Source organism: Palaemon carinicauda, chromosome 1 (genome assembly GCF_036898095.1).
Source record: "Palaemon carinicauda isolate YSFRI2023 chromosome 1, ASM3689809v2, whole genome shotgun sequence".
Lineage (NCBI taxonomy): Eukaryota > Metazoa > Arthropoda > Malacostraca > Decapoda > Palaemonidae > Palaemon > Palaemon carinicauda.
In genome coordinates this window covers 47,356,570-47,370,855 of record NC_090725.1, presented here as the reverse complement: position 1 = coordinate 47,370,855, position 14,286 = coordinate 47,356,570, and the positions used below count along the sequence as shown (strand labels likewise).

The following is a 14,286-nucleotide window of genomic DNA, read 5'->3' as shown; positions in this document are numbered from 1 at the left end:
GCGAAGGTCATCAGACGCTTCCAGACTCCAGCTTGTAGCACCTGCGTCACAGAGTAGTATTACTCGAAGGCGAGGGACGTTGCGATGTATCCAACATCGTGCTGTAGGGCGACGTGACGGGGGAGGGTCTGAAGACAGGTCGAGATGAATGTCCTTGAGTCCGGGCTGAAAGGGTATACTGGTGACTCTCCCCCCATGTCCTCCTTGTGTTCCCAAATCGGCTGCAACTGAGGCCAAACTGCAGCTGTTCCCAGCGCTAACCTCTCGATTCCTGTACTGGCAAGAAAGAGAAGGTCTTGGGACATCAGACACAGAATGGAGACTCAAAATCTTGAATGAATCGGACCGAAGGGTCGGGACCCTCAGATTCTGAGTCTAGCCAACAACTCAGGAGCGAGCCTGAATGTTGCCTTCCCCTCTTCCTTAGAAAGGGGGGGAGTAGTAAGAGACCAAGAAGATTGCTTACACACTGGCCGTGGCCAGAGTGAGCAGAAGACCCAAGGCGGAATACAATCCGAGGCCTGTCGTAAAAGGGTCTTGAGAAGATCTCTTAAAGGACTAAAAGTCCGAGCCATGCTCCAAGTTGGAGGTCTTCCTCCGACTAGGGCAGGGACGATCGTAGCTTCGCATGAGCGAGGATAGATCCAGCGGGCAGGAAAAAGTTATTCCTTTAAGCCTGAAGGTCAGGGAAAGGCTGAGCGACAGGCTTCATTGCCAAGAGCGGAAAGGAGTTTCCTCCCGCCGAAAGGCAATAAGACCGTTATTGCTGGAGAAGAGGCCTCACGGGAAGAGGTATATCTCCCACGGCACCAACCACCTTAGACTCTTCACTTTGCCTGGGAGACCCCTGTGGATGACTATCGCAGATGACGCGACCTCCGTACCGCGACTGTAGCGGGTTGTCTCTTCTAGAGGAGGAAGCGTAGTGTCTCCAGGCATGAAGCCGAAGCGACGCCCCGGTTCGGGAGAGATGTCGCAGTGTGGTTGCTTGAGTAGTCTGCGCCGTGGAAGAAGCTCTCCCGGGAGTTCCGTCAGGGGAAGCAGAGGGTCCAGAAACCGTTCTGCGCATAGTCCCAGTGGAGCTCTCCCATTGAAAGGTTGACAGACAACCTGGTTTTGTTGAGACCCATTGTCCGCAGACAAAAAGGAGGGAAGACGCAGGCGTCGAAGTTGTCCCACCATCACCGGAATGCATGTTGCCAGAGTCTCGGGGTCTGAGACTGGGGGGAAAACTAGCGGAAGCTTGAGGTTCCAAGCTGTCGCGATCAGGTCCCCCAGACCAGCACTTGCTGGTTACCCAAGGTCAAAGACCCCTAGGTACACTCTCTCTATGAGGCTCTGCTCGGATAGTCTGAGAGAAACATTCCCCTGCCTGGAATGAGAGAGCCGATGGTGGAATTGAGAGAATCTCAATCATCCCGGTATCTCTACTGCAAGATGTGAAGGTGTGAAAATGCGTCCCCTGCTGGTTAGCATGAAGTCGACACGCAACGGGGCGACTTGGCAGGAGCGGTAGGATCTGAAGAGGGGCCAGACTAAGGCCCTTAAGCCTGCCTGAATGATGGAGAGGTATCCTTCAGGTCTTGACCATAGGCCTGGACCGGAACATGCCCCCCCCTTTCCTTTGACGAGTCCGAGAACCGCATCAAGAATGTGGGGAAAGGACGAGAATATCCACTACCATCAAGAGGCTCCATAGGTCAACACCCATTGCAGGTTTAATAGTTCCGCTGGTCCCATAGGGCCAGGGAGTCCGGTTAAACATTGCCTGAAGCCACCGGAACTTGGATCGCCCCACATGGAACTTATCCTGAGGCGACCGTTCGGACTATAAACGGGTCAATGAGGAAAGAAGAACTAGGAAACGTTCCAAGGTAGGGCTGAAAACTCTGCTTGACTGAGAACAGGTACTGCGACTCTCCTCAGTCTTGCCACAGTCAACCGAAAGGAAGGCTCGGAGGATGTGGTAACAGAATCTGGCGTCCCCAGGTGGTCACCCATCCAAGTACCGACGTTGCTTAACCTCGCTGGACGGACGAGAAGCGGGGTTTCCAACGTGGTAAGGCGGTTGACTCAATATCATGGCCAGATACTCCAGATGTTGAGGCAGAGGAAGAGAAGGCTCCAAGCAAAATACCATGAGCCCACACTCATGGTCAGCATTCGGAAGCTTTTCCCGGCGCTGAAGAAGGTCGAAACCCGAGCCTACCGGAGTTGACCAGCCCTCCAAACAGCAGAGGAGGCGGAAGTCTGCACCTGAGCGGCCAAGAGGAAGGCAGGGAGAGTTCTCTGGGGAAACAAACCTGCTATGCCACGGCGGGATAGCCACACTGCATCATAAGCAGGAATACTTGCAGTTTAGGCTGAATTCGACGAGCACCCTGGAAGATGGATGGAATGGAAACTGAAAGTACCCGTCCTTCCGATCCAGGGTTAAAGGAGTCCTGTCGCTTCGTTACCAGTCTGATCGATTCTGCTGGTCTACGCTGGCCGAAGTTTGTTCGACAAACTTGATCAGGGCTGAGAGGTCGACTATGGACATCCCCTCTCAGATCCTTCCTTACAAGAAAGGATCGACTGAGGGGGCCGGGGGTGAAGCCGTCGATGATCCTAAGGAAGACCTTCGCCTAAGGTATGGATCATTCTGCCCAATCGGGCAACTCTGCTGATGCTATGGCATAGAGGTTCAGAGACACTGAATTCGCTGACAGAGACGGCAGGCGCGATATCCTTGGCTACTCACAGAGATTGTGCGGGAATGGGCATCGGGAAGCTGTCATTCGGATGAGTAACCTTAAGCATCCTCCCAGCGAAAAAACCTGCAATCCTAGAGTTCGTGAACTCCTTTTAGGACTATGCCCCCCCGGGGGAGTCTCCCGTGCCATCTGTTCCTGACAGGAGGAAACTGCAATTGGACACCTTGTCCCAGTTGTCGTAGCCGATAACTTAGGCCGACGTGGTTGAAAGAAAAGGGAGCTGGAGCCCTGCAGAGTCTGGAAGAAAGCGCCTTGGAGGAGTGAAACCGGAAGTCGATTTACTCCGCACAGCAGATGTCTAAGTCTCTGTCCTTGGGCAAAGACAAAACTCTTCTCAAGGATGGAAGGGTGTCTGAGGTCGTTGACCTCCACAGATGAGGTCGTTGACCTCCACAGATGAGACACCCGAAGGAAGCCTTCAGTCAGCGCGTCCAGATGGTACAACATCGAGCTTGTCCGCAAGTAGATACTTAACGACGAAAGGCCAAGGTGCCTGAGCTCGAGAGGAGGAAAGTACCCTTGATCTTCCTGTAGCTTCCTTGAACCAAACCTCGGGCCGTAACCGAGGAGGGAAAGAACCTGGTAAGCTCCCAGAGGAAGAGGTAAGCAGTCATCCCTTGTCCGATGGAGAAATCTTGAACGGAAAGCCCCCCCGCCAAAAATCCTTCCAGGGCGGGAGAAGGAGAGAGTACTCGTGCAGGAGAGGGGACCCTCGAGACCGACCTCTTGGGAACCAACTTCGCCCTGGGGGAAGTCACCACGAAGTCCACTCCTCTCTTTCTCTTCAGCGTAGGAGAGACAGCCGCTGGTTTGTTACCCTGGCCGGTGAGTGCTGGTTTCATAACCCTCATTAACGCCCGTGCCAGCGGATCAAACCATGTCTGCTGCTCCAAGGACACAAGAGTCCGAAATCCTCACTAAGGTGAAAGGGATCGGGCGATCCTTTGGAGAGGACGCGACGGTTCCTGCCTGAAAAGAAGGTGGGAAGAATGCTGTACTGACCTGTCTTCGTCCTGCACTACCAACCTGTGCTTGGATGGAGGTGATCCCGAGTGCCGCCTAGGAGCACGCGTCCCTGCTGCTACCACCGGCTGTGGAATTCGCCGCGAACTATGGTCGCGCGAGGGCGAACGGTCGCGCAAAGGCGAATGGTCGCGCGGGCGCACAGGCGAGTGGTCGCGCGGGCGCGCAGGCGAGCGGTCGCGCGGGCGCGCAGGCGAGAGATCGCGCGGGCGCGCAGGCGAGCGATCGCGCGGGCGCGCAGGCGAGCGATCGCTCGGGCGCGCCGAGGGATCGTGCTGCCGCGTAGGTGAAGAAGATCGCTGGCGGTAAGCGATGGCGAGCAGCATGTGTAGGTGAATGATCGCGTGATAGGGTGCGATGGTGATCAGCATCCGCAAGAGGGCGAGCGTTCAGGGTTGTGCGATGAGGAGCAGCATGCGTAAGCGGGCAATCGTGCAGGGTTGTGCGATGGCGAGCAGCATGCGCAGGTGAATGATCGCGTGAAAGGGTGCGATGGTGATCAGCATCCGCAAGAGGGCGAGCGTTCAGGGTTGTGCGATGAGGAGCAGCATGCGTAAGCGGGCAATCGTTCAGGGTTGTGCGATGGCGAGCAGCATGCGCAGGTGAATGATCGCGTGAAAGGGTGCGATGGTGATCAGCATCCGCAAGAGGGCGAGCGTTCAGGGTTGTGCGATGAGGAGCAGCATGCGTAAGCGGGCAATCGTGCAGGGTTGTGCGATGGCGAGCAGCATGCGCAGGTGAATGATCGCGTGAAAGGGTGCGATGGTGATCAGCATCCGCAAGAGGGCGAGCGTTCAGGGTTGTGCGATGAGGAGCAGCATGCGTAAGCGGGCAATCGTTCAGGGTTGTGCGATGGCGAGCAGCATGCGCAGGTGAATGATCGCGTGAAAGGGTGCGATGGTGATCAGCATCCGCAAGAGGGCGATCGTTCAGGGTTGTGCGATGAGGAGCAGCATGCGTAAGCGGGCAATCGTTCAGGGTTGTGCGATGGCGAGCAGCATGCGCAGGTGAATGATCGCGTGAAAGGGTGCGATGGTGATCAGCATCTGCAGGAGGGCGATCGTTCAGGGTGGTGCGATGAGGAGCAGCATGCGTCAGCGAGCAATCGTTCAGGGTTGTGCGATGGCGATCAGCATCCGCAGTTGAGGGTCGCGCGATGGCGATCAGCATCCGCAGTTGAGGGTCGCGCGATGGCGATCAGCATCCGCAGTTGAGGGTCGCGCGATGGCGATCAGCATCCGCAGTTGAGGGTCGCGCGATGGCGATCAGCATCCGCAGTTGAGGGTCGCGCGATGGCGATCAGCATCCGCAGTTGAGGGTCGCGCGATGGCGATCAGCATCCGCAGTTGAGGGTCGCGCGATGGCGATCAGCATCTGCAGTTGAGGGTCGCGCGATGGCGATCAGCATCCGCAGTTGAGCTAGCAGCTGGCGAACCATGTTCCTTCAGAAGTGTTGGAGAACGTTGGCGTGCCAGCTGTAACACACGTGGGCGATCCGGAGATCGCTGGCGAGCTGATGATCGCTGACGAGCTGACGATCGCTGGCGAGCTGATGATCGCTGACGAGCTGATGATCGCTGACGAGCTGATGATCGCTGACGAGCAGAAGGCTACGCGTGGAAGCCTGCGCATAGAAGAAGAGTCCTTGACCCCGACCTGAACCGAAGTTCTAGATCGCGAGGGCGAACGTGGGCGCACAGGGCACGTAACAGGAACCGCAGGGAAGATCATCTTGAAAGCGCTGACGAACAGGAGAGCGCTGACGAACAGAAGGGCGCGCAGGGAAACCCTGACACGCAAGGGAAGAACCCCCGTGGGGGCAACCCTTTGCTCCGAAGGGATCGTTGTCCGCGGGAGACTGATGTCCGTCGGAAGACCGCTGTCCGTCGGGAAGACCGTTGTCCGTCGGGAAGACCGTTGCCCGTCGGAAGACGAGATTAGACTGCTGTCCATCTGCACCAAGACGGAAGATCGAGAAAAAGAAGTTGTAGGCTGCAAACGGAGATTCAAAAAGGCGCCTCAAGCACCCTTATAGGGAGATGAGAGGCCCTTACGACGAGGCCTTACGGCGAGGGAGGCCAACAGCAACAGCAACAGAAGAAACCTCCGAAGAGGAGTCTCTATGAGTGTACTCTCTCGCGAACGAAAGAGAAACACTTCGTGGAAGAGACTGGTCAGCCAGTGACCTAAAAGGGGCAATCCTCCGAAGAGGAGCTCCTGCAGTTGCCCAGCCCCTTGAGCGAAACTGCAGGTGCGACCGCTCAGCACCAAGAGCATAGTCGCACGAAAAAAAGGCAAGAGAAGAACCCCCCAAAAGAGGAAAAGCTCAAGCCTGGACAGGAAAAAACTTCCCTCGGAAGGAAAGTTATCCGCCCAAGGAGGCAAGCCTCCTGACTGTTCTAAAATGAACTGGAGAGCTGTCCGTCGACACGGGAGTACTACCAGTAGAAGGAGACACGCCCCTGACGACAATACAAGGGGGGAGGCAGCAACAGCCGAATCCCCAGGACTCAACCAGACAGCTCACACCGTTGCTATATTACAGAAACGAACTAGATCGGTAACTGTAAAAAAATAAAACAAATAATATTAGTACACATTCATTCCCCCGGGAAGGCTCCGAAGAGGAATCCCGAGGAAAAGGAACAAGAATTACACAACAGGCACGTGCCCTCACAACCACTTACACTCGCGGAAGGAGAGCTGTAACCAAAACAGAATTATAACAATTATAATTATGTAACTATGTAATTATGTAATTTAAAAATGAATGAACACTAAGGAAAAAAACGAAAACCCCGAAAGGAATCGTTCTACAAGCTGAAAAATTAACAACTACAATTAGATTCATAAACTAATTGAGACAAAATGTACGGCGTAGCAACCCCACCCACACGGGAAGGAAGCTACAAGGGCGTAGTAAAACATAGTAAAAGGGTGAACGACCTCAAGAGAGAGAGAGAGAGAAAGACCGAAGTCAAACTCGATCGCAACCCATAAAATTAGGCCGTGGTGGCCTAACTGCCGAGGCCTCCACGTAGATATCGTACACTACACACACACATCTGAAAAGGAAACTTACTTATTTCTATACTCAAATATATATACAAACATGAAAACATGTTTACATATATATTGAGTAAAAGAAAAGTAAGCGATTAAGTAAAGACAAAACAGACAATGGCTGCCAAGCGAGGACCAAGACAGAGACGTCTGTCACAGTCCGAGCCAAAAGTGAAAGTGAGTATTCACCTGTGTGTGAGGGGGAGGAGGGGTAGCTAGCTACCACTCCCCTACCCCCCCGCTAACTAGCGCGGGGGTAATACACCCTCGTTAAATTCTAATGGCTCGCCATTTCAGCTACGCTAAAAGTAATAACCCTTTGTAAATAGCGTGGTTTGTATTTCGGTTACGGAACAAATTTATTTTATAATGAAAATAAAATTTTTAAACACAAGACTTACCTGGTGGTTATATATATAGCTGATTAACACCTTTGGTGGAGGGTTAGAGACAGCCAATATAGCTGGAACTCTGCTTAAGAGTTTCTAAAATATAAAACAAACTTTAAGGGTTTCATACCTGATAAGGAAGCTGACTTCAATGATACTCTGCCATTATGCCTTCTATCCTTATGAAATCCAGCAGTCCTCTCAGGAGGCTGAAGATCCCTAGGAGCTGACAACCGGTGATCACACCTCTTTGTGACTGAGCCTCCTCTAATACCCATTCCAGGGCGCTCTCAAGGAACAAAAAAGACCACCTGACAAATCAATGATTGCGGAAGACTGTCGCAATCTCCACAAGACAACCATAAAAACACCAAATAAAAGTTCCAAGAGAAAGAAAAGATATTAGGATTATGGGAAAGTAGTGGCGGATCCTTCTCCCACTACTGTACCTGCTGCTACAAACAGTCCCAGAGTATATTGGTCATCATATAGAGACTAAACATTTTTCAAATAGTGTGAGGCGAACACAGATTTGCTTCTCCAGAAGGTTGTGTCCATAATGCTTTGCAAGGAACGATTTTGCTTGAATGTCACTGAAGTTGCCACTGCTCTTACTTCGTGAGTCTTTACTTTCATAAGACTAAAGTCTGTCTCACTGCAGTGAGAATGAGCCTCTTTAATTAGAAGTCTAATAAAGTAAGATAGAGCATTCTTGGACATTGGCAAGGAAGGTTTCTTCACCGAGCTCCACAGTGCTTCCGACTTGCCTCTTAAAGTCTTTGTTCTGTTTAAGTAAAACTTGAGGGCCCTTACTGAACATAAAACTCTCTCTAGCTCGTTTCCAACCAAGTCCGCCAGGTGCGAAATCTGAAAGGCCTTAGGCCAAAGTTGGGAAGGGCGCTCGTTCTTAACGAGAAAACCCAATTCTAATGAGCAGATCGCTTAACCGTCCTGAAAACCCACATTTCTACTAAAAGCATAGACTTCATTAACCCTCTTGGCTGATGCTAGACTAACCAAGAAAAGGGTTTTCATCATGAGGTCCTTCATAGATGTAGAGTGCAGGGGTTCAAACCTGTCCCTCATCAGAAATTTTAACACAACATCCACATTCCAAGCTGGTGAATCCTGGTGTTGTTGTTTTGTTGTCTCAAAGGATTTAATTAGTTCTTATTGATCCTTATTACTTGAAAGATCCAGGTTCCTGTGCCTGAACACAGTCGTCAACATACTCCTGTATCCCTTGATAGCTGGCGTAGAAAAACTTCGTTTCTTTTTCAGGAATAAAAGAAAATCAGCAATCTGACCTACAGAGGTACTGGAAGAGGAAACAGAGTTGACCCTGCACCATTTCCTGAAAACTTCCCACTTGGATTGATAGATTCTGATGGTTGAAGACCTCCTAGCCCTTGCAATCGCCCTAGCTGCCTCCTTCGAAAAGCCTCTAGCTCTTGTGAGTCTTTTGATAGTCTGAAGGCAGTTAGTCGAAGAGTTTGGAGATTTTGATGGTGTCGTACCAAGTGAGGCTGTCTGAGTAAATCTACTCGTAAAGGGAGGCTTCTGGGAGTATCCACCATCCATTCCAGTACCTCTGTGAACCATTCTCTTGAGGGCCAGAGGGGCGCTATCAAGGTCATTCTGGTCCCTTTGCTTGTCACAAACTTTTGAAGAACTTTCTACAGAATCTTGAACGGAGGAAAAGCGTACACATTTAGATTTGCCCAATCTAGCAGGAACGCATCTGTGTGTACTGCCTCTAGATCTGGAACTGGGGAGCAATATGTCTCTAGTCTCTTGGTCTTTGCAGTCGAGAAAAGATCTATAAAGGGGCGACCCCAAGGTTTCCACAGACTCTTGCACACAACTAGGTGTAGAATCCACTCCGTGGATAGGACTTGTCCTTTCCTGCTGAGACCGTCTGCCAAAACATTCCTTTCCCCTTGGATGAACCTTGTAAGTAAGGTCACCTGTCTTTCCTTTGCCCAAATGAGCAGCTCTCTCGCCATCTCGCAAAGGGAAATAGAGTGTGTTCCTCCTTGTTTGGCAATGTAGGCCAATGCCATGGTGTTGTCTGCATTGACTTGAATCACTTTGTTTCGTACTGACGCTTCGAAGCTCTTCAGGGCCAAAAGAAATGCAAGCAGCTCCTTTTGATTTATGTGTAAAGACTTCTGAATCTCCGTCCACACCCCTGATGCTTCCACATTGCCCATTGTTGCCCCCCCCCCCCCCCCCAGTCCGAGGCGTCGGAACACAACACTAGGTCTGGGCTCTTCAGTTCTAATGAGCAACCTTCTTGAAATTTGATCGGGTCGTTCCACCACTGCAGGCAGTGTTTCATTGACTTCGTAATCCGAACACACACCTTCCCCAAATCCTTCTCCTTGTTCCAGCAAGAGTTGAGGTGAAATTGGAGTGGTCGAAGGTTCAGCCTTCCCAAAGAGATGAACTGTTCCAAAGAGGAGAGAGTTCCCAACATACTCATCCACCTCCTCGCAGAACACCTCTGCTCTCCTAGAAACGCTCGTATCTTCTGAAGTGCTTGCTCCGTCCTTAAGGGAGATGGAAAAGCCGGAAAAACCTGACTCCGAATCATCACTCCTAAATATATAATCTCTTGAGAAGGTATCAGTGAAGATTTGTCTTTGTTGACTAGAAGACCCAATTCTTCCGTCAACTTCAAAGTTGTCTGAAGATCCTTCAGGCAGCGATCTTGAGAGTGGGCTCTTAAAAGCCAATCGTCCAGGTACAGGGAGGCTTTGATGCCTCTTGAGTGGAGCATATTTGCTACATTGAGCATAAGTCTCGTAAAGACCTGTGGGGCGGTGTTGAGGCCGAAACACAGGGCTCGAAATTGAAAGACTTCGCCTCGGAAAACGAATCTCAGAAAGTGCTTGAACTTTGGATGAGTCGGGATATGGAAATAAGCATCCTGAAGGTCCAGTGATACCATCCAGTCGCCCTTCCTTACCGCTGCAAGCACAGACTTCGTCGTCTCCATTGAGAACTTTGTTGTCTGGATGAAGTTGTTGAGAGCACTTACGTCCAGAACTGGACGCCATCCCCCTGAGTTCTTGGGAACTAGGAAAAGGCAGTTGTAAAAGCCTGGTGACTTCCAGTCCTGTACTTTCTCTACAGCTCCCTTCTCCAACATAAGAGACACGTGTAGCTGTAATGCTTGCCTCTTTAATTCCTCCCTGTACTTGGGAGAGAGATCCACAGGAGTTAACCTTAGAGGGGGTTGATTTATAAAAGGGATCCTGTAGCCCTTCCTTAGAAGTTGGACTGACCAAGGATCTGCACCCTTCTTCTCCCACACCTGCCAGTAGATGTTTAGTCTGGCTCCTACTGCCTGGAGGCAAAAGCAGTCAGACTCTGCTTCGCCCTGTTCTTCCTCCTCTTTTCTTAGTACCCCCTCCATCTTATCTGAAGTTACCTCTAACGGAAGGTCTTCCTCGAAAGGGCTGAGAAAACTTTTGAAAAGGAGCAACCTCTTTAGGTTTGCACCTAACGAAAGCAGGTGGCAACACTTTCCTTGCCGTCTTCGAGACTAGGTCTTGAGTGGCCTTCTGTGTCAGCGAAGAAGAAATCTCCCTAATAAGGTCCTGTGGGAACAGAGATGACGACAGTGGAAAATATAATAATTCTGATTTCTGAAAGGATGAAACTCCCACAGACAGGAACGAACACAATTGGGCTCTCTTTTTGAGAATTCCTGCTGTAAAAATAGCAGCTAACTCATTAGCCCGTCTCGCAACGCCTTATCCATGCATGACATGACATGGATTAGGTTCGAAGAGTCTCCTTCCTTGAGTGTAGTCATCTTTTTGCCCAAGGCCCCCAGAGTACAATCAAGGAAATTAAATACCTCGAAGGCTCTGAAAACACCTTTGAGTAAATGGTCTAATTCAGAAGTAAACCAAAACACCTTAGTCTTCCTCATGGCCGATCTACGAGGAGCGTCTACCAGGCTTAAGAAATCTCCTTGGGCAGAGGCAGGAACTCCCAAGCTAAGAACCTCTCCCGTATCGTACCAAACACTAGATCTAGAAGCCAACCTAGTAGGGGGAAATGCAAAGGCCGCTTTCCCTTGCTCTATCTTAGCACCCATCCAGTCCCCCATTAATTTAAGAGCTCTTTTAGATGAACGAGAGAGCACCATTTTAGTGAACAGAGACTTTTTCTTAGGTTTCCCTAGAGTAAACTGTGATGGAGGCGATCGTGGAGCCACAGGAATAAAAGACTCTGGGAACTCAACATGAAAAATCTTCATCAGCTTTTTTAAGTCTACCGAATGATGAAAGGATTAGAGTCCTCATCCTCAGATAACTCCTCAAAGGGTTCAGAAGGTGAAAGAGGAACATCAACTTCTTCCTCTGATAACAAGTCTCGCTGCTCCTCAGAACGCTCTCGATCTGCGCGTTCAGAGTTAAGAAGCGTTGTATTATGTTCAAAGTCCTGTCTAGATGTTTGTTGTTCTGCATCGCATACACAAGGGCGGTCGATGTAACAACGCTTGCGTTCCAATAAATGCTCAATGAGAGGACGCCTGGGGTCACGCTCGCGTTCAGCTGAACGCTCGATGGAAGGACGCTTGCGCTTTGAACGCTCGATGAGGTCACGCTCTACGTCACGCTCTGGAGGACGCTCGCGTTCTGTTGAACTCCTGACATTACACTCTACATCATGTCGTGGAGGACGCTCGCGTTCTGTTGAACTCCTGACATTATGCTCTATGTCACGTCGTGGAGGACGCTCGCGTTCTGTTAAATGCTCGACGGGAGGACGCTCAAGAGCACGCTCGACATTACGCCTAGCTGAACGCTTGAAAGCGCTTTCAGCAGAACGATCACAATCACTGCTAAGCGCATGAACAGCAGCTCGATAAGGAGAACGCTCAACTTCCTGAAAGCCCGAGAGATCAGCCTTTCGTGAAGAATGTTTACTTTCCCAATCATCTCTGTGCGTAGTAGCGCACTCAAAACGTTTAGAAACTTTATCACCAAGCGTTCGCCGACTCTCTGCCTTGCGCCGCTTAGTGTTAAGAGAGGAGGATTCAGTAGGTTGGTAGCCTTTCATAAAGGATGAAAGTTTCTGCTGCATTTCTTGCAACATCTTAAAATTAGTGTCTTGCGAAACACTAATCGCAAGTTCTTCCTCTCCACCGCTCAAAGACCGCTTAGAGCGAACAGCGGATGACATCCAATCTGAAGGAAGCGAAGGAGCATGAAAGGATGTTACAGCCAGGTCGGATAATTGCTCAACAGCAGGACTATTTTCAACTAATGTCCAGCAGGCCATTTAGAAGGCGAGCTTCCTTCAGACAAAAAACGTTGAGGACTGTTCGAATGACTACAGCCTGCTTGCGATGTCCTGGAAGGACCTAGGTCAATTTTCCTCTTAAGAGGTCTAGAAGTTTGACTCCAACCTCTTTTAGGTAAATCATCCTCTGATGATGAACCAAACTTTTTAACTTCGCCTTTTCTACGGTAAGAGCGAACATCCTGGGGAAAATCACGAACACTCGAGGGAACGTCTGCTCGGGAAGTAATGCCTCTCGTTTCCTTTCGTCTTTCGACATTCCTTCTCACAGGGGTTGGAGAGCTTGGAAGAGGTCCAGGACTAGGAGAACGACAAGCCCGAGCTGGCGTACCCTCCACAACCCTAATAACACTCACTGTACCTTTAACACTTTCACTCTTTAGCTGTTTAACATCAGCCATTAACTGCGTTCTATCCGCAGCGATAGATTCTACCTTCGTACCCAACGCCTGGATAGCCAACATCATATCTTTGAGTGTTGGTTCATTCATGGTACTCGTAGCGGGATCTGGAACTACCACTACAGGAGAAGGAATAGGAACAGTGACATAGGAAGAGGAATCTTTAGAAGAAAGAGAACTACACCTTACCCTATCTTTAGCTAACTTACGAATATAACGATCAAAATTAAGCCACTCATGATCGGACAAAATAAGGCATTCGTCACACCTATCATCAAGTTTACAAACTTTACCCCTACATTTAATGCATAATGAATGAGGATCAATGGAGGCCTTTGATAAACGGGTCTTAAACCCACACCCACTAGCACATACCCTAAAACCACTAGAAGGGGTAGTAATTTTGAACTTTGACAGAGAGATCAAATACAAGCAAGGGTCAAAAAATCAATATCCAAACATATAACTAGAGTATCCAAAAGAAAAATCAATCAAGCGAGAGTCAAAAAACCAGAATTATTGTATTTCACCAAAGGGATGGCAATAAACAGTCAAAACGCGAGGAGAATATCCAACCAATGTTAGCGCTAGCGCCGGCAGGGAAGATATGAATACCGAGGGAATGGTTTCCGGGTACCTCGCCAGGGGCGCATGGGTAGCACACCTGGCTATCCAATCGGCGATTGGTGCGAGTTTTGAATTTTTCTGCTGTGATGTCAGGGACGTAAGCTGTATATATAACCACCAGGTAAGTTTTGTGTTTAGAATAAAAAATTTGGAGGTAATTTGTATTTCTCCTAACTATGCAAAATTGAGTCCTTTACAGAGAAGAATAATAACAGTGAAGCTGGAATGAAGCAGTTATAATTTTATAACAAGTTGTTGGTAGTCAGCTGATGGTTAACAGCCGGGAGCAGGGATACCCAGCACGCCCCCTTGCGTACTCACTGAATAGTCACTTTTATTATCATATTTTCATGGTTACAGTAACTGTCTTAGGATAAATATTCATATACAGTGGAACCTCTACATACGAATGTCCTAACGTATGAATTTTCCAACATCCGAAGTAAAATTCGACCAAATTTCTGTCTCGACACCCGAAGTGTTGCTCCAACATACGAAGTAAACATTACGCGTACGCATGGAATTTTCTCGAAAGCGTCCAGCGTCATTTTTTGTTGACGCCGCTAGACGGCAGCACATTGGAGGGACGCCAATCGAGCGTCACCTTGATCAGTCCTGTCATCTCGTGCGCATCATGTGGTTGTCCTCTATTCCCTCAGTTTTAACAGTGTTTTTTATCTTCCTTTTTCACGTGTTGTTTTGTGT

At 49.7% G+C, this 14,286-nt stretch overlaps 2 protein-coding genes across 5 annotated transcripts in view; both read right to left on the bottom strand.

Annotated features, from left to right (window-relative positions):
- LOC137648008 (acidic mammalian chitinase-like) overlaps positions 1-14,286 on the bottom strand; it is a 72,947-nt gene that overhangs the window by 35,958 nt on the left and 22,703 nt on the right. The gene's annotated exons all lie outside the window — the stretch shown is intronic.
- Positions 11,519-12,433, bottom strand: LOC137642521 (RNA-binding protein 25-like). Its single transcript, XM_068375189.1, has one exon. It carries the CDS (start codon positions 12,431-12,433, stop codon positions 11,519-11,521), a length of 915 nt encoding a protein of 304 aa, XP_068231290.1.